Source organism: Primulina eburnea, chromosome 4 (genome assembly GCF_022965805.1).
Source record: "Primulina eburnea isolate SZY01 chromosome 4, ASM2296580v1, whole genome shotgun sequence".
Taxonomy (NCBI): domain Eukaryota; kingdom Viridiplantae; phylum Streptophyta; class Magnoliopsida; order Lamiales; family Gesneriaceae; genus Primulina; species Primulina eburnea.
In genome coordinates, this window is record NC_133104.1 from 1,780,646 (window position 1) to 1,804,788 (window position 24,143).

Sequence of the window (24,143 nt, forward strand, 5' to 3'; positions counted from 1 at the left end):
AACAAATGTTCTTCATTTCCGACCATTTATTATTAAATTTTTTTTAGGACATTTAGTTTACCAAAAGTATTCTTACTATGAATTTTATAATAACAACAGTAAGATCGAGTGTTTATCGTTTTACCAAAAGTTATAGCTAGTGGTAATGGTGCAACTCAAATCTTTTAAATCGCACAGCAGCTCAAGCACCACGGTTCGATCGCTCTACCAAACAGGGACAATTATTGCACCCAACAATATCCCTCCTAATAATTGCACTTCTTGCAATCAATGGGAATCGAACCAGTGACCTTGGTTCCGATATCAATTATAGGACCGAACGCTTGCCGCTTTACCAAAAGCTATAGCTGGTGATAATGGTGCAACTTAAATCTTTTAAACCGCATATCAGCTCAAGCACCACAGTTCAATCGCTCTACCAAAGATGAACAATTATTGCAACCAGCAACAACTTATATCAATATCTTGAATTTGATAATAATTTTAGGATGATATGTTTCGCACCTTTACAAGTTTATTTTTTAGAAAAATGAAATTTGTAACATTTGTGCAACAACTAAGTAATTTACATATTATTTAGTAGATAATAATTAATCATCTTAATTGACTAATTAGAATTTAGAAGAACAATTGGGCAGAAGGTATGCGAATGAATGTCCTTTTGTTAATCTAGTTTCCGAATAGCTAATTGCTCTGTAAAAGCATCAAATTAGGGAAGCTTGCATTATAATTAATATTACACACACAGGTTCAGGACCACTTTTCATTTTCATGCTCTGTTTATCAGACCACATTCATTCTACCTAGGATAGAATGTCTCCAGGAGTACACATATCACTTCAGAAATTCTTGGAAAAATGAAATAAATTGACATATCTATAATCTATTAGCTCTGTGTAATGGACGTAAATCTTGGGATTGGTGGTTATAAAATTTGATTTATAAACTTCTAAAATCTATCGAACCTTAGGAAACAATACATACATTAAGTTTAAACGATATCACGAATGTGAATATATATTAAAATGACAAGACTTACATATCAAATGATTTTTTTGAAAAAAGGTGCATTATAGATTCTTAATAAAGTTTTATTTTGTTTATAACCATTTCAATCAGAATTTGGTAACATCACATTCTTGTTCCATTGAATAAAGTATCGTTTGGTTCATGATATCAGACAAATAATATGAAAATAAATAATATTTTTTAATAATAAAAATATATTAAAATGATAGTTAAATAATGTTTGATTTTGATTGATTAAATTTGAGATAATGTAATATTATCGTGTTGTCTTTTTGAAATTAATAAAATATTTATAATGTTATTTACTTTTAAGATAATATTGTAATTTCAATTCAATGATTTGGTTGACGTAAGATAAATGATTAGTATATGAATAAATAATATGATCCATCAAATATGATCGTATAAAGTACAGTGATATATAATTGAAAATAGAAATATTTACGAAAAAAATGCACCTTTGCATAAAGACAAGACAAGCAGTCGGATAGGCAGCGGATTAAGAATTTATGCCGTCAATCACCAAAAGGCTAATCTTGTGCCTTAGCATGTAGTGCGAGGCCTAGGAGGCCACTATTCTTTTCAATTTTAAACTTTTCCCAATTATTTTTGTGTTGTTTAAATTACTTTTAATTAAGAAATACGACATCCACAGTGGCACAATACATAAACCATTTGAAAAATCACGACAAAAACTAATTAAAAAAAGAGGTGAAATGGGAGAATTTGGTTCAATTTTGTGTATTTGTAATTTAGAAAAATGTACATAAAAAGTTTAGGAAATTAAAAATCTACATTTTCTCGGCGAACTCAAAGGCGGCCTTTCGCCACAAAATTGGTCGCCCCTAATGTGCCTGCCGACCCCCTCAAAAATCCATTATTTAAAATTCTAAACCACAAAAATAGAGAAATTAAATTTGACCACCCCAAACAAAATGGAAAATTTTGGTCCAACAAACATGAGAGAGAGAGAGCTGGGAATAGCTGGAAAACCTACTCCATCAAGAACCGCTTCACAATCTTCACGCTTGGCTCCAACACCTGTCTTTCCCAAATCTCCGCCGCCCTCCTTCCGCCCATAGCTGCCAGAAATACCGCCGTCGAGTCCACCCTTTTCAACTCCCACCCCGCCGCGTCTCTCAAGCGACGGATTTTCCCCACCTGCCTCTTCGCCAGCTGACAAGTGTTCTCCTTGATTGCCCTCACGGCCTCCTCGTACGCCGCCTGCTTCTCCATTTCGTGAATCCGCGATTCACCATTCTCGTACGTGTCGAAGTACTTCTGGAACTCGGGGACCCCGATCGCCTTCTTCAGCCCGCTTTTACTAACTGTGTTCAGCTCGGGATGAAGGAAATACTCTGCTAATTCCTCGAACATCCCTGAATCAAGCATGTCGTCTACACGTTTGATTAAATACTGATTCAATACTGGTGAAGAAACGTCAACCCAAATGAAACAGCACCTGTAACGAAGTTCCTTACAGAACACCGAGTCCGCATCCGAGTTAAAATCGCTGAATACGTCGACATCTGGGTTGTATTTTTTCGCCAACAAGGCGTAGATGAACGAGTTGGAGCCTCCGACTACGAAGGGTATTCTTCGACGGGAAACAATCTGAGAAATGACGGCTGCCCCGCTGAGGCGGAAATCCTGAGGGAGTGAACTCTGGGTGTGAATCGGATGACTCGAACTCGCCGAGTAAATGATGGTGGACGTTCTTACGTTCCCATAATGGGATTTTGTTTGTGGTTATGTCAAGGCCATTGTACACTTGGATTTTGTCGGAGTTTATGATTTCCGAATCGGGAAAAAATCTGGAGGCCAAATCGACGGAAAGCTTGGATTTACCGCAGCCGGTTGGGCCCATTATGACAATTATTTTCATGTGGCGGCGGAGGGTGGCGGAAGTGGTGGCTGAATCGATATCAGTGGACTGCATCCGGGCCCACCTAGTCGATTTATTTGAAAAGGAGAGGGAAAGGAGCGTGTTGTGGTTTTTGCAAGGAAAGTGGGGTGTAGTTGGAAATACTGATAATCTTTTCATATGGATCGAACACAAACAAACTATGTATGTGTAGAGCCAAGGAGAGAGACAGAGATAGATATATACGTATATATATATCTGTGTGTTGTGGGTGGGTGATGATACTTATAGTACTGTTGAAGGCACCTGATGAAGGGCGGACGAAGGGGTTGGTGCAGAGTTGGTTGTCTGTAATGCTACGCAGAGCGGTGTGTCTGTCTGTGTGATGGTATCGCTAATCATGTGTATGTATATATATACACACTGTTGTTGCTGCCATATTTCAATATTTGCTTCATCCTATATTTTCACTCTGTTTCTTCTTCTTCTTCCTTCAATATATACCTCCACGCAGATTCAGACATTCATTTGAATCTGATTCTCCTGCTTGTGTGTGTTCTTTCTGTGAATGAATATATTTTGGTGATATATATATTTAGACGGGTGTGAGGCAGAGTGGGACTCCTTATTCCTAGTCACGCACAGAAAAGTAGGGATACTACTTTCTTTCTGGAAACTCATTAATTATTTTTACCACATTTTTGTTTTCCGATACAGTTTGGTGGGGTTGGGGAATTTTTTAATCAATCTATTTTAATTAAAATTGGGGATTTTTCGGGAGGGACAAGATAAGGTCTTAAACGAGTCAAATTGAACTAAATAATATCAGGTTTGAGTTTGGCTCGCTTTAGATATATAGCTCGAATCTTTTATCATTAAGCTCGAACTCAACTCGTTTTAAAATTATTAAGCTCTCGAATAGCTCGAGTTTGACTCGTTAATAGTTTTTTTTATAATGTTTAATGAGTCTGACTCGAGTTCGACTAATTAAACGAGCTTGTTTTCGATCTTGTTAAACAATCTTGTTTTCGAGCTTGTCGAGTATTCTTAGCCAAGAGTAACTAAGATATGAGAATATAAGATGGTGGGCCTTTTATTTTATATTCTTCCCATCATTTTATTTACCGCCAAATTTTGGTGTGTTAAATACAAGTTATTATTGTACGTTCAAGGTCAAACAAACTAGCAGAGCACATACTCGAGCTCGGAAACTTACGAGCCGAATATCTTTAAGCTCGACTTGATAAAATTATCGAGCTTGAATCTCTAGACAAAACCACCTGCTCCATTGGGTATATATTGCATATAATATATATGGGCGAGTACTTGGACCGGTTCACCCCAAAAAATTCGATGAATACCTAACTTGGAACTGAAAGTGACAATGGGAAAAATGCAGTAGCTAGTGACCAAAGCATATAGACACATAACTTTATGAACTTGTGTATCTTCGGGCACTACTCGCTAAGTACATGTAACTAGTTACATACATACATGCATGCATGGAGGGTTTAGGTATATTCGAACTAGAGTTCACACCCTCGAGATTACAATGTTCGTGAGATATTTATTTTTTTTCAACAGTGTCGTTTTGAATTAATGAGAAGGCTGTAATAATTTGATTATTTCGATTTTGTATATAACACAATGTTTTAATTTGGTCCAAAATTGTGAAAATTTTGTGGCATATATATGATTTTTATCTTAGTTAATCACGTGTGACAATGATTGCATTGTTGGTGTCACCGTCTTTCGAGTGGGGTAGGTATATGGTGAAAATGAACTTTGAACATGTAAAGAATAATTAAATTCATCCTCCCAACTTCTTGGTAACAATACACGAATTGGGCTTAGGAAAAGTCTAATTTCAAAAGTTTCTAACTGACTAGCATAGATCAAGAACAATGTATGGCAACGAATCAACGAAGAAAAAAAAAACACAATGTATGGCATTACATAGTTCTTGATCCTTATATGTTATTATAGCTCAATTCGATTTTAATCAAAATTCACGTGATTGAATAGAATATCTATCAAATTTGGTGTCACAGTTTGTTTCTGGGGAATATAAATTTTTCCTCACCGGAAATTAATGACAGGTGATATATTGTTGATGTTGTAATTAGTATTGTTGACGTGACATCGAATATCGTTGACGTAATGTATGGCACTGCGTCATTACTTCAATGGAAGGAGCTAAAACAAACTTTGTACTACTATCAAATTTTGAATATTTGAAAAATCAAAATTCATTATATGTATTAATTAATACAAATATATGCACACATATATTCATAATTTCAAGAAAATAGAAACATGGTCATGAGATGATGAATGCTCTCCCCCACAAGTCCACGACTTTCTGTCTGTCTCCACAGTTAGCTAGGGACCGTCACGGGTTCACCCATTTCAAAGTGGTAATGCACCGACCCAGACCCGATTGGTTGCTTCGGCTTCAAATTATGACAAAGCGTGGAGTATTGTCACATTGCCCCATAAAATTTATGTAAGGGAAAAACAGTATAGTTGTTTGTCAATTAATATTTCCAATTTTAAATAAATTTATGTGTGGAATATTGGGGAACCTCATGCACTATGCTGTCACGCTTGTTCCGGTTCTGTCTCCATGGTAATGCTCGATGTTTTGGTCTATTTGAAAGGATAAAATTTATGTGTGGAATATCGGGGAACACAATTGTTTTTTACAAGTAGCAAAACAAATGAAAACATAAAACCTATAAAAATTGTTATGTTTCATTCTAAAACCTAGCTAGATCACATACTACACTGTAGTAGATCAAGCATTAACCATGCATCCTCAAACTTCATCTTCTGGATATTCTATACTATCTCGCCCACCATCGAAAGGTCACCAATTTCAAATGGCGCTACAAGGGACTGGACGTAGCACGCTCCATTTTCCTAGAGACACCAATGCTCACCATATTCGATGGCTAGTAAGAAGTATATATCACGGCCATGAGGCACGCAATTGTCGAGACAAGACGGGTTTGAGCGACCTGCGTGATATCGAATTAAGTACATGTCATAACAAGGGCTGGCAGCGGAATAAATCATGATGCAAGTCGCGTTTATCGTGTATTTCAAATAACACGCGAAAACTGATATTTGACAACATGTATGGTGTAGAGCACGTGGAGTACTCGTAGACACATACAATTAGTTCTTTGTTTCCTGAGATTTTACCAATCAATTAATCAGATAACATTACTTCCCGGAATCTCAAATATATCCAAAGAGCCAAGCTTCTGTTAGTGAGCATGCTCCAACAAAAATTCAACATATTGATCAAGAAATGTCAATATTTCTCATTTTAAACCAGGATCCTGGATTACGCAAGTGACAAGCCTTAGCTTCCAAATTATCCTAAAAACAGTAACATCTAGCTCTATCCCTGCTTAGAATGTGCTAATATCCATAATCATTACCAGTTAACTTTTCCTCTTTCAAAATAATCAAAATCAACATTCAAAGATATGGATCATGGATGATCTTAAACAGATAGTGACAATGTACTGGTAGCACAAATAGTTGACTATGTTTGTTTTTTCTTACAAAAGATGAAAACAGTGACATTTGGTGAATGTCGATTTTTATGTTTCATTTTCTCCTCTACCATGTACCACATCAACTGAATAACATGAACCATTGAATATATTTTTTTGTACATCATCTTAGTTTATGATATAACATCAAAATGCTACGAAATTTGACCACATAAAGAAAAATAAATTATTAAACAAGATAAGTTAAAATCTTAAAGAGGATTCAAAAGGGCAAGAATAGAATCCAAAGCATAACCGAATCACATCCATGTCAAATCGTAAATTAGGATAAAAAGGAAACCTCCATTTATGACTTCTGATGAACAAATACTTATCTCTCCATTAGCATTATATCTAATTATTTGAAAACATTATCATAGGTGGGCTCATCCAATATACTTATGTAGGACTTATTAGGAAGGTTTATGATTTTGTAAAATAGAATTTAGTTTGTTCTTGAATGATCATTGCAATGTAACGGCCACGAGTCGACGTACGCATGATCATTCAAGAACAAACTAAAACGGCCACGAGTCGACGTATGCATGATCATGTTATTTTATATTTTAGCAATACTCTTTCAATTTTTGTCTCAAAATCAATATATAACATTTAGTTCTAAGCAAATTGTAGAAATTGGGGGAATGATCAAAACCGTACTATAAGTTGGTATTTTTGGTTTCGTCGAAGTCCAGACATAGCATCTGATTGATACATCATCCATATTTGATATGAACATTGGAAGTGCCGAGTGTCATTCTAACAATATCCAACGGGTCAGACGAAAAAAGATTAAAAGTTAAAAATACCAACTTGTACTAAAAGCTAATGCTGACAAATTAAATGTCTAAAATCCAAAATATAACAATCAATAAGGCAAATTTATTAATTTCCTTCATTAATTTGTGATTTTGGATTGGATATGAAACCTCGTATTTCGTCCCAAATTACTATTATGAACTAAATGTATGTGATTTTTTAAAAAAAATTTATTAAGGTTCTATTTGGATCTAACGATGCAAATCTATATATATATAAAAAAGGTAAGATAAGGATTTTCAAATAAATCCATTTTGTAGATTTTAAAACTCATTACATTAGGTCATCATAAACAAGTTAAAAATATATGCACCGTTTTATTTCAAATTTTAGATTTCAGGAGTACCCGAATAAAATAAGACGAAATTATATCCAAATGTAACCTAATTTTTTTTTTTTTTAAAAAAATCAATTTTGATGAGTTGGTATATATGTATGTTCTACATGTCGTGACATAATTATAAGATCAGCATAGATCATGGATGTATTATTGTTTCATCAAATTATTGAATAATTTAACTTATTTACCTCCATTAAAAAAAAATTGGATTAATAATTGATCGTGAAGAATTTGTTTCATACGAACCCTCAAATTTAGACGAATGTTTTTGTGTGGATCCCTATTTCAAGAATTTTAACTGAAAATATCTCTGTCCACTACAACAATAAATGGCTATTGTGACACTTTTTTGTAGACACTTTTAATTAAATGTTGTTACAAATACTTAATAATGACACTTGTAAAAAATTAATAATGTGTAAAATAAAAAAACATATTAGATTAGTTATCATGACATTTTTAATTGATGTCATCTTTTATATGGAGGGAAACAATAAATTTTCCCACATCGTAAAAAATCGTTAAAAACTAAAAAATTTCACTATAAATAAGTGTGAGAATATTTGGGTTAGATAAATATTGGAGGAGAGAAAATAATTGTCTCCCTCCATATAAAAAATGACATCAATTAAAAATGTCAGGATAACTAATCTAATATTTTTTTTTATTCTCACATTTATTTTATCTAATTTCCCTCCTCCTATATTTATCCAACCCAAATATTCTCACATTTGTTATTGTCACTGTAAATAACATACACGACACTTTTAGTTGTCATTATAAATGATTTTAACTGACATATAAATTTGTCATTATTACTATAATAACAAGACATCTATAAATGTATTTAAATATGAGTTTTCCTGACATTTAAAATTGTCATTATATGAATTATTAGTAACACATATGAAGTTGTCATCAACATCTTATAATGACATTAAAAAATGTCATTAAGTTTAAGACGACATTGGAATAGATGACATTTGTTGGAGGTGTCATTAAAACTTGAATGCCACTAAATATTGAATATGATGACATTTATGAATGTCACCATAAGCATTTTTTCTTGTAGTTCCGAGTATTCAAAATAATGCAATTGGAATTATCTTGGCCGAACATTCCTCATGCATGTATCAGATTTTTTTTTTTTTAATGTTAAAAGGTCAAATCAATGTTGTCAATGTCACGTCCCGAAATCGAGACGTATCATCGACGTTGTTTAACAATTTAACATCATATAACAACAAGCCACGTAGTAAATCAAATAACCAAAAGTCAGTCTAACATACATCAATAATCGTCTTTACAATGCGATTGAAACAAAATGCGGAAGCGTAGACCACGATAATACAACTAAAAGATAGAATGACAAGACTGGTCTTGAATTGGTTTGACTTCATCACCAACCCCAAAAGTATTCTTGTTCTTTATCTTCGATTTGTTCATCGTTCTTATATGGGGTGAGAATGTAAGGGGATGGTATTTGAGAAATACTCAGTAAATGGAATTCGATCGGACATAATGAATATCAAAGTTATAATTATATTAATACATTATCATAATTTCAATCATAAGCATGTTGAAGCGAATACAAACAAAATGCAAACATAGCACTGAAAATCATCTCATTTCCATGGTTCACTGATCAGTCTCCTACACATTACTCCTCTAAGGGACGAGGCCAAAAGAACAATTATTATAATCATCCGCATCAGGGCCTTAAACAAAACATATCAAATATCGGAATTTTCTTGTCAATCTAATTCGTTACAGTATATTTCAAATATTTCAAACATGCTTTCAAATATTATAACTAATATCAAACAACAAATTGTTCAAAAATTTTCATAACAATTAGGAACGAATATATCATGCCGATCGAATTTCAAGAAACATACATAACTTATTTTTAAGCAATTGTGGACATACCTACGAAGAACAAGTATGTCGTTGTATATAGATCGAGTAGTACACTTATGAAATGTAAGTGTACCCGCTTACTTGATGATAATCTTCAAAGATTTGAGGGAAAGACAATTAAAATTCGGACTCGAAAGCTGCTGGACTGCGTTGAACCTGACAAGAATTCGGCTGCTGCGGTGTTTCGAAAATGGACAAGAATGAGTGGCTGAAATGCTGCTGGAAGATGTGATTTCTACTACCTTTTGCCCACTATTTCATGGAAAGGAGGTGAAAAAGCTACCATTACAACCATGTTTATGACTTTTTAATGGTCTTAAACACCATTAACATGTTACGACTCTTCAAATTTCTCTTTGAATTCATGACTTGAATGTGTTTTTAATTCATGTCTTGGAGCGTTAATTTTTTGGGTCTTCAGAGTCGAACAATATGTTTTGCCAACATTTGGGATTAATTATATTTTTTTAATAAAAAAAGTATTATTGTTTATTTTTATTGTCACTCTATAGTTTCTATAAGTTTCTATAGAGTGACTGGGTTAGCCTTATCTGTTGCCCAAAGCTATAAGTTATTTACCTTCACCGAGTAATATTAAAAATAAATAATAAAAAAAACCGTGACATGGCTCTAATTTTCTAATAGCCACAGATTATTTTATTTTTGAAAGTAGAAACTACAATAGTCTTAACACTACTTTTTCCTGATTTATTTATGTTAATTATATATGCTACACAGTAAGACAAAAATTTATCTCACAAAATTGATCTAGAAGATTGTCTGACAAAAATTTGTGTTAATGAATATTGGATATATTCCCTGTCCATTTCGACTCTAAAGAGACTAAAAAAACACTTAAAATTTTGATAAAGTTTATTAGTATATATAATCAACTTGGCGAACGTACAACTAAACACTGAAATTTAATTAATCCTAAACAGTAACCTTAATTATTATTAAAGTTAATTACAACGTAAGAGTGGTAAGCGTAAGACATCAAAGGTGGGATCTAACCATATAAGGATTTTCAGATGAGATCATGTCCTAATGTCCTATTAGTTGAATAAAGTTATTAATTAGTTTAGGTAGTTAATTATATAATTATCTAGTTTACATTGCATCATACCCTAATTAATGATAATGTTAACAAATAATTACTTTCTTGTCCGTTGCATAGCACTATCAACATTTTCTGAATAAATATACTTTTTACTATCTGTCTTATTTATAAAAGATTTATTTTAAGTCATGTCTATCAAGTAAACTTATATGCGATATTTATATATTCTTTATGAAGAAAATATTTTTTCTCCTTAAAAGTTTGGCAAAAACTTGTGTGAGACGGTCTCACGGGTCGTATTTCTGAGACGAATCTTTTATTTAGGTCACCCATGAAAAAGTATTACTTTTTATGCTAATAGTATTACTTTTTATTGTGAATATGGGTAGGGTCGACTCGTCTCACAGATTATGATCCTTGAGACGGTCTCACATGAAACCACTCTAAAAGTTTATATATTCTCAGTTTTTAATTGATCAGTTCAGAACTATCTAGATTTAAATATTAAATTATTAAGAACATTTTAAATTTAAAAAAAATGAAAAAGAGAAGCAGTTTTGTATTGGACATTTCATTGTTGACTTGTTGAAAATTGGAGAAATTAATACAAGGGAAAATATTTTTTTTTCCTTTGCTTTGTTAAATTTAAAAATTTTGTTTTGATACATAAACTTTTGATTTTTGATTATTTTGGTCAAATTACTGATATGACATCGAAAAATTAGCTTTTTTTATTTTACGTCAGTATTTTTTGGTGTCATGTCAATACTCCGATGAAATAAAACTAAAAGCCAAAAAAAAAAAATCAAAAGCTAGTGTTCAAATATCAAACTTTAAAATTAGTCCGATCAAAACCAAAATAGAAAAATTAGTAGACCGAAAAAGTTATTTTTTCTTGATATAATTGTACGTGAAAACCGGGGAAGAAAAGAATTTACCCAAGAAAGAAAATTATCGGGAGTTACTACTAATGTGTATCTTGAAAAAGTAAAATAATAAATTAACATATGATACAAGGCTATAAAAAAATATCAGAAAAAGGAATTAATAAACTAATATGTTTTATGCAATAGGGGTCGATTTAATGCATTTAGTAATTGGGTGTCGTAGTTCACAGCCCAAACGTACTGCCCAACAAGTTAAAATGGGCTTAAGAATGTCGAATGCATCTCTTAGTATAAACTCAAAGCCCAAATAGAAGAAGCCCAACTTTTCAAGATGCATTGCATTTGCATAAGAGACAAAAAATTAATTAATTAATCAACTTAAAATAATTTTAGTATAATAAAAATCTCAAAACTACCCAATTCGTGAAGCTCAATTTTCCCATACAAGCAAAGGCCACACATGATACAAGAAGTAATCGATCAATTTTCCTATTTAATTCTTTGTTAATATCTATTTCTATTATTAAGTGTGCATAATTTTTACAATTATAATATGAGTCTGATTTAAATATAATAATTCGATTGCAATATGTAATAATTTCAAATTATAGTATGATTGATTCATTACTTTTTACAATTATGATATTATTCATATTTGAATATAAATAAAATTAATTATATTTGATTAAGAATGGCCCCGTCGTTGTTCTTGGGTGAAAAATAAATGAGACTATAAATACGTATTAAAGGTTATATTGATGGGATTGGGGCATTGGGCCTCTTCGTTTGAATTATATATATTGGTGGGTCATTCTTTTTTTGGCAATTAGCTTAACCTCCTTCCATAGTACAATGGTTTGCTAATTTGGTTTCCACTTGACCAAACTAGAGAAGTTGTCAGTAAACACATAATGCCAAAAAGGGGTAGAAGATTTTGTGTGAAACTCTTTAGCCATTTGTCAAATCATTGTTTTTTGTGGATTCCAATGCTTATTGAACTTTATACTTTATTTCTCGTTTTTATTTTCGACACTAAATATCGAGAGAACCTTTTTTTAGTTGTGATTATTCGATGTGCAATGATATTGACTTATGATATATATGAATTTTGGAGTTTGTGTTTTTATCGTAAAAATCTATTGTTGCGGCTTTTTAGAATAATAACCAATTGGTTGAATGTTTGATGATTATTGATGTGCAATTATTCTTGGGTTTGTATTGCGATTTTTTTATTTAGAATAACCGAAAATTGAATAATTATAAAATTTGAAAAATAATTCTTTATTGTAAAATTTTGGGATTATTGAATTCTTCTAGTCAAGCAACTCATGGAATGAAGGGAAAAAACTATCAAGTAATTTTTAAACCAAAAGTGCAGACATTAACAAATGACGGGAAAACATCAATTAATGTCTATGTGCGAACAAAATATCAGTTAAAATCAAAATAAAAGATCGAACTGAATTAATCTGAAAAATCGGTATATTCAGAAATGTGTTTAAATTTTTTAAAATATCAATTAGTTCGGTTCGATTTCAGTTTTTAATATAAAAACTTCGATTAACCAAACAAATCAAGCTTCTATAAAAAAAAAAAAAGATTTAATATTATTAAATTTTCTAATAAAATTTACAAGGAAATAAATTTATAAATTTATAATAAAATTTATTGGACAATAGAACTAGATTTAAAATATTTTTAATAAATAAAATTTAAATTTATTTAATCCAATTTTTATGTTACATTTTTTTTTAATTTAAAACTTGATTTTTTTAAAAAAGTCTAAAATTCTGGTTAATTGTGTTATTGATTCAAATAATCGATTTTTTCGATTTGATTTGTTCGACTTCCATAGTAAAGTTTGTTCGGTTCAGTTTATAGAAAAAAATTTTGGTTATTTCGAAGTTTAAAAAATTGGTTCGATTTTAACCGAACTTATTAATGTTTTACATGTCTGGCTCCGCCCTTCCCTTGGTTATGACAATACTAGATGTTGACCACATATTAATAGCTATTTAATCGGGCAAAAAATTATGTGAGACGATCTTACTGGTCGTATTTTGTGAAACGGATCTTTATTTGGATAATCAATGAAAAAGTATTACTTTTTTATAGCTAAGAGTATTACTTTTTATTATGAATATGGGCATGGTTGACCCGTCTCACAGATTGAGATCCGTGAGACGATCTCACATGAGACCTACTCATTTAATTAAGAATAGATATATGTGACGTTGTTTCACGATAAGTCAATCCTGCTCATATACAAAATAAAAATGTAATATTTTTGATATAAAAATTAAAATATATTATAGATGATTCAAATAGAATATTTATCATACAGAATTGACGCATAAGTGTTTAATCAAATGTTCAAGTTTGTCAAATTTTACCAAGAAAACCAAAAGATTACACAAAACAAGCATTACTGTGAAATGGATCGGGTAACCCGCCCGATATTCTTGTTTGTTTTTCTTGGCCGGACTATTTTACACTTCCACGTCTGTTGCCTACTTGTTCAGGTGCACGTTTTTCTCAATAGAGATTAGTTTTCTTTTTAAATACAGTGGGACTCACAGTCTACATATATAAATGGAAGTGATTCTTTCACTTTACTAATAAAAAAGTGTTCCCAATGGATCTTGCCTTATGTCCAGCTTCCCGGCAGCTCTCGCCGGAAAGTAGCCACTTTTGTTGGAATTCCGTCAAACCCGTTTCTTTGCGGCGGACTTTGGGTCCAAGGCCAGCAGTGATCGTAATGGCCCAGAAAAAGAAGAAAATCGAGGGCGTGAGTGATCAGCTGAACTCTATCGCTTCGCAGAATTTGGATCAAGCCATGGCTCGCAGAAGGGTGCGATCTGCTTTTAGTAATGTTCAGCAGCAGCTTGATCATATATTGTTTAAGGTATTTTTTGATGATTAATCGTATTTGATTTTGATTTTACGAACTACTAGATGCATACGAACTCCTGTTTGTATGCAGCTAGTGCTAAGAGACTTTCTTTCTTTTTCTCCTCCATTTTTGGTCTGATGAGCAGATGGCTCCAGCTGGTATCAGAACGGAGGAGGTAAGTTGTACTAAGCTTTGGTATAAATCCTCATTTAGACACACTGGCGGATCAAGATTAATCTGGGCTATTTAATATATTTTGGAAATTTAGATTTTTAGAAAAATCATACCTGCCCGGTCCGGTCTCCTCTTTTTTGGACTAGAATCTTACGCTTTTTTTGTGTGATTTTACTTGTTCCTCCATGTTTAGCCATTGATTTTATTGAAGAACTGAAAATTTGGGGGTGAAGCTGGCTTGTTTTTTAATGTTTGTGAAAGAATTGCGCTGGCTTGCCATCAATTCATATACTGCATATTGATTAGCAGCACGGTAGCGTCTATCTGAATTTGCGTTTTTGCATGGTGACACTTGACAGTATGATATCTTCCAATTCTTGATATTGAATGCAAATGTTTGTATAGTGGTATGAGATCAATTCAAACCGACAAGAAATTTTCTGCAAAAGCTGGTTGCCGAAGCCTGGTGTAAGAATCAAAGGAGCCTTGTGTTTCTGCCATGGATATGGTGATACCTGCACTTTTTTCTTTGAAGGTTTGTGGTTCTTCATCTAATGTATTGCGTCTGTCTCTTTTCCTCTTTACATACAATTTGTGCCGGAATGACTTTCAAACAAACTGCACTATGATCGTCTTGAAATTGTACCATACCTTCTGAGTTTCAGGCATTGCCAAATACATAGCTTCGGCGGGTTATGGAGTCTATGCAATTGATCATCCGGGCTTTGGTCTATCCGAAGGATTGCATGGTTATGTTCCATCTTTTGATGGGATAGTAGATAACGTCAACGAACAATTCAAGATAATGAAAGGTGAGTGCCTTCTCTATGGTCTTCCTTGATTTAATAACAAATTCAGGTGAAATTCACGGGTATACATGAACAGAACTAGGACTTTGAATTGGGAATCATAATTTCTATGCGTCGACTGTATCCATGTTGGATGTTTATTTGAGAGTTCTTACTTTGATTCTTTGGTAGGGTGGGATTTTATACTTATTCCTCTAAGACAAGTCACACCATAATGTAATCGTGATACACAGGAAGGCCGGAGATTCGAGGACTCCCCCGATTCATATTCGGTCAGTCCATGGGCGGAGCAATTGCGATCAAAGCACTTCTCAAGGCACCAAAAGAATGGGATGGCATAGTTCTTGTAGCTCCAATGTGTAAAGTAATTCATCGTATCTTATGTTTTTCTACTTTAAAATAGCTTTTGCATTACAAATTCTTGTATATAAGTCGAACACAAAGCCAAACTTTGCTTTGCAATCTCCAACTTTCAAGAACAAAATATTACAGGGATAAGCTCTATTAAATGAAATCTGACGCCCGTTTTTATAATCAGATTTCGAAAGAAATGTCACCCCCTCTTCCACTGCAGAAAGTCCTAATATTAATGTCTGAGTTTATGCCAAAAGCAAAGCTCATTCCCCAGAAAGACTTAGCTGATCTGGCATTCAGAGAACACAAGAAAAAACAAATGGTATGTTTCAAACTGTTTGTCTGAGAAGTTTCATAGCAACAGATTGAATTTAAAACTAATTTTCCGAACTTATTTATTTTAATTAGGCTCCATACAATGTGATCAGCTACAGTGATCAAACGCGACTCAGGACTGCTGTGGAGCTACTAAATGCTACAAAATATATCGAGTCACAGGTGAATAAGGTCAGTACCGTATCCTTTCTCCATCAATAAATATCATCCATTGTATGTTCCACTATTTTCTTGAAAAAAAAGAATTTTTTTAATGTCTCAGGTTGCATCTCCTATGCTTATTCTTCATGGAGCTGCTGATAAAGTGACTGATCCTCTTGTGAGTACATTTTTATATGAAAATGCTTCGAGCAAAGATAAAACTCTGAAGCTTTATGAAGATGGATTTCACTGCATTCTCGAAGGGGAACCAGATGACAGAATTTTGACTGTTCTTGGTGACATTGTTGCATGGCTTGATTCAAGAACCTCAATGAAGTAGTGGCTCAACTTTTTTTTTTTTTTTTGGTTAAAAAACTTTATTTATTTGCCTTTAGGAGTTTCATTGGTAAAGTTGGTGAGTTGAGATTGTAGTAACCAGTAATTTAGTTGTTGAAGAGATATATACATCTAGAGAGGCATTAACTTATTTATGCGCAAAATAAGCTCTATCTTGTTTTGTGTTGGATAACATTCGGTCCTCTTGGAAAGTCCAATAAAAGTTTGAAGAATAAACTTGATTGTCACTTCGATCTGGTCTTCTTTTAATTTTTTTCCTATGCTTAGATTGTATTAAAAAAAAAGAAGAAAAGAGTTTAACCTTGACTTAGGCTTGGTTGGGTTGTAATTTTATGTATTTATTATTTATAAATCACTTTACATGTATATTATATAATATTATTGTCTTCGGGCACAATTGCATATAATTTTTTTTCATGTTAAGTAATTTATGGTAAAAAAAGCTTATAGATTATATCTCAAAACAAATTTTTTATCGATACGTGATTTTCTTGTTCGATTTGTTGCAGAAGAATAACTTGCAGACTCATGGTTAATTGTTAGTCAAAAAATGAGAGGATGGAAGGTCGAGAAGAAAAAGATTTTTTGTAAAAATAAAGAATGAAATGAGATATAGAATTGAGTCGAGAAAGAAGGAAAAATTGAGTTGAGTAAATTTTTAATTTAATTAAAATATAAATTTATTATATATAAAATTAAAATACACTAACGAAAAATTAGTTTTTAAACAAATTTTAAACAAAAGATAAAAAAAAATTAAATTACATTCAATCTCTTTTTCTTAATAATCTCTTCCGTGGTCCCATTTTCCTCATTTTCCCTTCAAAAGCAACAGTACTGATGAATGGTCGCAACAAAATTCTATTTCTAGGTGAGGAATCGCAAAAAACATCCCCGATCAACATATATACATAGTCAACAATTATCCATCAACAGTTCATTAGTCAGTCAATTTTCGAAGAAATCCGATGTCTATGCTGAATCAACTTTTCAACAGGGGACTTCTGGGAGTGAAATGGTTAGGATTAACAATTTTTGTGATAATTATTTGTATGATCATATCTGTGATTATTATTATTATTTAATTACTGGTAAATGTAAGATTGAAACAGCTGGTACCTTGTTCAGAAAAGAAGGGTAAATATTACACTGATCTTCAACGAGTTCTTGGGCATTTTCTTTCTCTTTGAATTCATTTTTTTTCTGGGTTTTTACATTTCGTATTTGCCATTGTTTTTAGATCATAATATGCTTAAAAATCGCAGCTTTCTGCTAATACTATGATGTTTATGCAATTCAATAATCTTAACATGGAGTTTTATTATATGCTTTTGTTGCTTTGTGTCGGATATTTGTGTTTAAGAAAGAGGGGGTTGCCTTGAATGTTATTTCATGGGTTCAGCAAAGGTTTGCAGGTACTAAGATTTGGCAAACATTTTTACTAATGGTGGGCCAAGATTTGTATTCGATGCAGAAACTTGTCACTGTGGAATCACTTATAAATCTAAAGGTGGATTTTTTGAAATCATGAGCCTCAGTGCAGAAACTGAGCAATCTATGTTGAAGTGATCTTGCTGGTCTTTCTGTTCGTGTGTGTGGAAATTCGTGCTGTATTATTTTAAAAAATCACGACCTTTCAGGTTCTATGTAGATTTTTATTTAACTGAAGTTGATTGGTAACTTTGTAGTAAAACATGCTTGACCTTGGCCATCTCACGCATCAATTTGTTGCAAAACAAGCGAGAGGCACAGCTGAAGGCCATGAAAAAGAGATTGCCCAATTTTTAGTGTCTGTCCAGGAATCGATTGCTCGAATCAGGGTACTTCATTAATCTTGCTTCAAGTCGATTATCTTTATATGTTGCAATTTTAGTTTCTATTGTTTTAAGTTGTTATCATCGGCTTTCGTTTAGGTGGAGCACGTTATACGCAAACAGAGCACTTGGGAATAATATGAGATAATAGAGTTGTTTTGCGAATTTGTTCTTGCTAGGGTACCTATTCTTGAAAGCCAGAGGTAAAACCCTTTTATCACCACACTTTGATTTCATATCATATCCATTTTTTTTTATTGTATTTTGGGCAGGGCAATAAGAGCAAACCCTCATGGCTGCTGAGTTTTTTAGAATTTATGAAATTTACTCTTGCTAGTTGGCATTTTTCCCAACTCCAATACAGCTTTGTCTAATGCATCTTATCTAACTACTGGCTTCTGAATGGACAATTCTTATTTCTTACTTAGCTTGCTTTGCATCCATATCTCTGGTTAATTTTAGATATTTGAGTCTGACAAGCAAAACAGATGATGCCTTTAGAGTCTTTTAATTTATAATCTGAGATGGAGATAAAAAACGGACGTTAATCTGTCCGGGTACTTAGAAATCAATTTAAATTGTATCACACATGGAATGGCTGGGGAGCTGGCATTCCTACATGCCTATGACTTTATTTCTTTTCACATTTGGATTTTTGCTGATTATATAGTGAATATTCTATTTGATAGTAGATGTCTACATGTTTAGAATGACACTAACTGAAAAATTAATGTAATTATTATGTTTCTAACGCTGAAAAGTACGAAGAGTCGAGAGATTTTCTAAGTTCATGGTGATAAAAAAATAGAGAGGTTAAGATTACAAATACATGGGAAGAAATTTGGGAGCACAAATAAATGATTACATATAGCTTCATATAACATTTACATCTTCGAGATTTCATAAATGGAGCTCTTACTAGGTACAAATTCTACCGGTGGTGTCATTACCGCAAGCTTTTTATTCATTATTTGTGATATAAAGTCTCTGCAGAATCTTTAAATTCACAATGGATGGGAGTGAGACAACAAGGGCTTGGATGAAAATGTTTAAAAGAAATATTAATACTATCGGAAGGAATGAATGAACACAAACACGTGGATGGCATAAATATAAGATTCTATCGACTTTCTTCAGTTTGTAAATAGCCATTTATTCTGCAATAGTTGTGACTCTTAGAATCTTAATCACGTTTTTACTTAGTATGTTCTTTGAGTTTAACAAAACCGGCCTTGTACTCATCCCTAGGAACAGGGAAGGACAATTAGAATCGTCCTTCGTGTTTTGTTTAGTAATATCTTAAAATGATCTTTTTCAAACATTGTTTTGCATTTATACCAATAAGTAAGAATGTAAGATCACGATACGCATTTATGTGTTTAAATTTGTCTATGTAAGTATGAAATCAAGCACATCACATAGATACATACCCAAGTAATAATTTCGTGCAAATGATAAAAATCAAGGTCAGTTACCAGAATGAGGGCTACATTTTATATCCGTTGCCTCTGATTTCTGTTGATTCAAATAAACTTTCCCTTGTCCCTATTTGTTTGTTTCTCTACTACTTGAAACAGGGAATGCCCGAGTGAGCTTCGGGAAGCAGTGGCAAGCATAATCTTTGCAGCTCCCAAATGTTCAGATTTGCCAGATCTATTGCATGTTCGGAATTTGTTTGCTGCAAAGTATGGAAAAGAATTCATAGCTGCTGCAACCGAGCTTCTCCTCGATACCAGCATCAATCGTACAGTTAGTTTATTTCATCCTTGGTTATCAAGAAAAACATTCACACTCAGGCATCTGATATGACTCAAACCTAAACTATATAGTGGAAATCAAACTGCTCTCTACAGTTATTGTTTTATGTGGGTTCCTCAATGCGGTTTATCCCTTGTTTTTAAGATTATTGAAAAACTCATTGTGAGTGCTCCGCCGGCACAAGTAAAACTCAGAGTTCTAAAGGAGATCACGCTAGAGCATAATGTTGATTGGGACTCGACTAAAACTGAAGCTGAATTCGGCAAGAAACCCGAAGATCTTCTGGTATTTGTAGTGTTTCAAGCTATTAATCTATCTTTTTTCAGTTCTGTCTCTTGTCCGAGCCATTCTCCTTGTGTTGACAATGCATCTGTGTACATTTTAGATGGACCGAAGCAAATATCTGTTCAATTTCCGAAGCCAGAAATTCAAGAAAGTTCGTCTTGCACAAAGCATTCTGTTAATTATATAGATGGTTAAAACAGAGAAGATTGATGCTTGCAATCTCCCATTTCTCGTAACAGCACCCCTGCTGCTGGTGTGTCCGAATCTTCAAGGGATCAGAGTTTATAACCGAGTTCACATTCATCTGATGTGCTTCAACTGGCTTGCACTGCTATTGCTGCCGCTGAACGTGCATCAGCTTCTGCCTGTGCTGCTGCCGAGTTGGTAAAAGCAAACTTTAGCTCATTGAAACTAATGGAACGAAAATCTAGATGAAGGTTTCGGCTCAGAAAGTATGATGGTATGGAGTTCTGAACTGATCCCGTAGTCCAAGATCAAACTGAAAATTGGAAGATGAATTTGTACATGTATGGACAAAATGTTTGTGTTTACAATTATCTATGTTGTTGGCAGCGTCATGCATATTTAAAGTATTTGACTTGATAAAAGATTTATGAGACCTTTTGTCAGTGAAATATAAGTTTCACTTGTTTTAAGTGCTAGATTCCAATCTTATCTTCATGACTTGAGGCTTATTTTCCTAAGGTTGCTTTAGATCCCTATTCTTTAGGTACATGCCTGAGCAGGAACACTGCTAAAATACAGACAATGGTGGATACTTGTAACAGTTGATAAGATTAGACAAGGGACTTTGGAAGTAATTATTTAATACATTTAGCAAGTATAGGTGAAAACAGTTAAAATTTCGACTTTTTTGTTTGTGGTATGTCCTTGGAAGCCAGACTCTTCACCTTTGAAGTTATTCCGTGTATTTTTTTTTTTTAAAAAAAAAAGTAACTAAATGAATAGATGGGATGGAGCTTTCGAGGCAAACAGAGTGACTTGCCACCAAAAGGTTCAGAATGATTGGCGATGAGACAACAAAACTCCTCGTACAAACGACAATCAAAATTATTCTTCTTTTCTCCTCTAAATAGCAAGAAAATGTTGGTCACTTTCTGTTGGAACCTTCAACTTATATTAATCTAAAAAATTTCGAAACAAAACTATTTAAGAATAAATTTGGATATATACAGTGTTTAATTTTAAATTTGGGACTGTCTACACATCAATTCAAATAAATTAAAGCTCAAATAACATGAAACTTTAGTAGATCACATTTAACGAGTTCAAGTTTGCTCGACGCTCTACAATACATAATATCTATATAAAAACCGAACCTTGAATTTACGATACAACATCTATGCCTTAACATACACAGATACACATTTGATTCATAAAATTATTCTTTCATATCTTGTCTGGAGACGATATATATCAAAGTTAATTTTGGAGTACAAAATTCTGATGTCAAAATAAAAAGATGAGACTCAAATAAAAATAAATAAAAAAAAGATGAGGTTGAATTTAATTTTGATACTATATATTTAGATATTCGAATAAAATTTAATGTGGGCTTTCTGCTCGCTTCACATAGATATTTTGGATAGCTAGGGGGATGTAGTCTAATCAGTTAAATATAAGCAACTAACAGAAGGAATTTTAAAAAGATTTGACTACAAGAAGAAAATTAAATTGAGTAAATATTATTTTTATTAACTAGAATTCACGAGTGTATCAAAAAAAAAATTTAAAATAATATGAAGAACGTACAAAAAATAGCTTTGATTGGATAGATATTTCCTTGCTGAATCACATTTTATAATTTTTATTTTTATACTTGTAAAAATAATTTAATTTGCGACCTAACAGAGGCATTGGGCACGAACTTAAATGATTATTATTTGCACCTGTTCTTAACCGCATGATATAATTGAGGACAAAGTTTTTAGTTTGGAAAATTGAAATGTTCTTTTGGTATGTTTAACTTTTCGTAATCATGTTTTTTTGTCAAAATTGAATCTTAGTAATCTATTTTCAATTTTTGTTAATTTTAGTCTATTTTCGACTCGTGTGATTATTATAAACAAGAAATCTACGTCAGTATTATATCAGTGTTATATCGACACGTTGGAATAAAGAACCAAAATTACAAAATAAAAAAATGTAATTAACTAAAATTAAAATTTGACAACTTAAATGACCAAACTCGCATATGGACGAATATTTACGTCCAATATTACAATTTTTCCTTCTTAACATCGTGATCTATAAATCTATGAAAATTTTCAGTGCAAAACGTACCTGTACATGTGGTCTATATATATTTTTTTATCTTTAAGATATTATAGTCAAACAATTGTTGTGGGAAAGGATAAATCTTTTGGTAACGGTAAAAAGTTTAAAGCGAAATAATTTTATGGGAACTATTCACAAGGGATTTTTCGGATCCTCTACTCTTTTTTAGGGGAAGAGCTCGTAAATTTATTGCATAAAATCATTTTTTACAAACTGAACAAACCAAAAAGGAAATTCTTCATTCACCCAAATAACAGGTGACGGAGAAGAAAAAACAAACGGGCCATGTTATGTGCTACTTTATTAGACGGTCTATGAACATGAGCCATACAACAAACTACTGGTGTTGTCACAAGTTTTATGATATCTGCCGTGCAAAAACCAGTGTAACCTAGGTTCTCCTGATTGGTAGTGACTGCTTGCACTGCCAAAAGAGAATCCGATGCGATATGGACATTTTGAAAACCTTTTTCATACAAAATATCGATACCTTCTTGGATGGCCAGGAGTTCACCGTAGGCTACTGTAAGCGGTTGATTAATTTGTAGCTTCCGATGAAAGTCAGTTTGAACTACATCAGTACTAAGCAACCATTAGTTGTTTTTGATGTATGATTGTGTTTCGATTGATGTATTTGATTCGAAAAATTACTTAATGAATTTATATCAAATGACACTCATTTTGGGTATTTGAAACATATCACAGCTATTACTGAAATTGTTTATATTAATATAAAAAATATTTGAAATTCAAGTTAAATTTGTGCATCCGAGCAAATACTGAAAAGGCTGTGAAGAGTGCAAAAATATTATATAAGTTGATAACTAATGTTTTATTCATCTTTATTCTCGAATCTACCCTTTACAATAAATTGTATGAAGTGATTTTTATATATTAAATTGTCTATAATTTAGTTGATAGACTAAGGTATAGTTTGGTACATGTGATAAGAGAGAAATTGATAAATAATACTCATTATCCCACGTTTGGTACCTTTTTAAAAAGCTTATGATAATATCATGGGTCCGTGAAGAATTTTATATATAATATGAGATGTGATAATTTTAATCTAATGATAAAAACACCACAAATGACTTAATTGCCCTCAATATATAAAAATCTTAAACCCTATTGTTCTCACATTTCACTAATTCACTTGTATGTAGAAATTAAAATCAAATAAATATTTTTATTTATTTTTATATTATATAATATGATACTTATATAAATGAACTCGAGATAATTATATAAATGATTTGTATAAATCTCCAAAAAATTATTAGTATAACTCGATTAATCTTAAAAATTTATATTTGACTTGACTCACAAAATTAAGGGATCAGATATCATGTTATATAATCTATAAAATTAGGTAAAAAAATAAATAAATCATACAAGCACTATTGACGCAGGAACAAATAAGAAATATGAACTCAAAC

General features: G+C 32.5%; 2 protein-coding genes, 3 long non-coding RNA genes and 1 pseudogene across 7 annotated transcripts; 2 read left to right on the top strand and 4 right to left on the bottom strand.

Moving 5' to 3' along the window:
- Positions 1 to 1,888: 1,888 nt before the first annotated feature.
- On the bottom strand, positions 1,889 to 3,426 carry LOC140830524 (adenylate isopentenyltransferase-like). Its single transcript, XM_073193882.1, is given in 2 exon segments — positions 1,889 to 2,679; positions 2,681 to 3,426. Coding segments are annotated over 2 exon segments (1,050 nt in total). The 5' UTR covers positions 3,074 to 3,426; the 3' UTR covers positions 1,889 to 2,022.
- A 10,552-nt stretch (positions 3,427 to 13,978) lies between these two features.
- Positions 13,979 to 16,553, top strand: LOC140830525 (caffeoylshikimate esterase-like). 3 transcript variants are annotated; one of them, XM_073193885.1, is made up of 8 exons: positions 13,979 to 14,390; positions 14,524 to 14,553; positions 14,958 to 15,087; positions 15,218 to 15,364; positions 15,595 to 15,725; positions 15,936 to 16,037; positions 16,124 to 16,222; positions 16,314 to 16,553. In XM_073193885.1, the coding sequence occupies exons 1-8, from the start codon at positions 14,121 to 14,123 to the stop codon at positions 16,530 to 16,532; spliced, it is 1,128 nt and encodes a 375-aa protein (XP_073049986.1). In that variant the 5' UTR covers positions 13,979 to 14,120; the 3' UTR covers positions 16,533 to 16,553. The 3 variants fall into 3 exon arrangements, with proteins under 3 accessions (XP_073049986.1, XP_073049984.1, XP_073049985.1); XM_073193883.1 differs by having other exon boundaries at positions 13,993 to 14,390; positions 15,900 to 16,037; XM_073193884.1 differs by lacking the exon at positions 14,524 to 14,553 and having other exon boundaries at positions 13,994 to 14,390; positions 15,900 to 16,037.
- A 37-nt stretch (positions 16,554 to 16,590) lies between these two features.
- On the bottom strand, positions 16,591 to 16,941 carry LOC140830527 (uncharacterized). Its single transcript, XR_012117640.1, has 2 exons — positions 16,851 to 16,941; positions 16,591 to 16,730 (listed from the first exon to the last, which is right to left on the bottom strand). It is a non-coding gene; the product is annotated as an uncharacterized lncRNA (long non-coding RNA).
- A 418-nt stretch (positions 16,942 to 17,359) lies between these two features.
- On the top strand, positions 17,360 to 20,988 carry LOC140830528 (uncharacterized; annotated as a pseudogene).
- LOC140830530 (uncharacterized) lies at positions 17,768 to 18,368 on the bottom strand. The gene is made up of 2 exons (XR_012117642.1): positions 18,231 to 18,368; positions 17,768 to 18,128 (listed from the first exon to the last, which is right to left on the bottom strand). It is a non-coding gene; the product is annotated as an uncharacterized lncRNA (long non-coding RNA).
- LOC140830529 (uncharacterized) lies at positions 19,045 to 20,660 on the bottom strand. Its single transcript, XR_012117641.1, has 2 exons — positions 20,500 to 20,660; positions 19,045 to 20,400 (listed from the first exon to the last, which is right to left on the bottom strand). It is a non-coding gene; the product is annotated as an uncharacterized lncRNA (long non-coding RNA).
- Positions 20,989 to 24,143: the final 3,155 nt, after the last annotated feature.

Bases quoted from the DNA above. Each gene is read 5' to 3' on its own strand.
- LOC140830525 (XM_073193883.1), top strand. From the start codon at position 14,121: ATGGATCTTGCCTTATGTCCAGCTTCCCGGCAGCTCTCGCCGGAAAGT. The intron at 14,391-14,523 runs GTATTTTTTGAT...TCTGATGAGCAG, and splicing joins TTGATCATATATTGTTTAAG to ATGGCTCCAGCTGGTATCAG. The intron at 14,554-14,957 runs GTAAGTTGTACT...ATGTTTGTATAG, and splicing joins CTGGTATCAGAACGGAGGAG to TGGTATGAGATCAATTCAAA.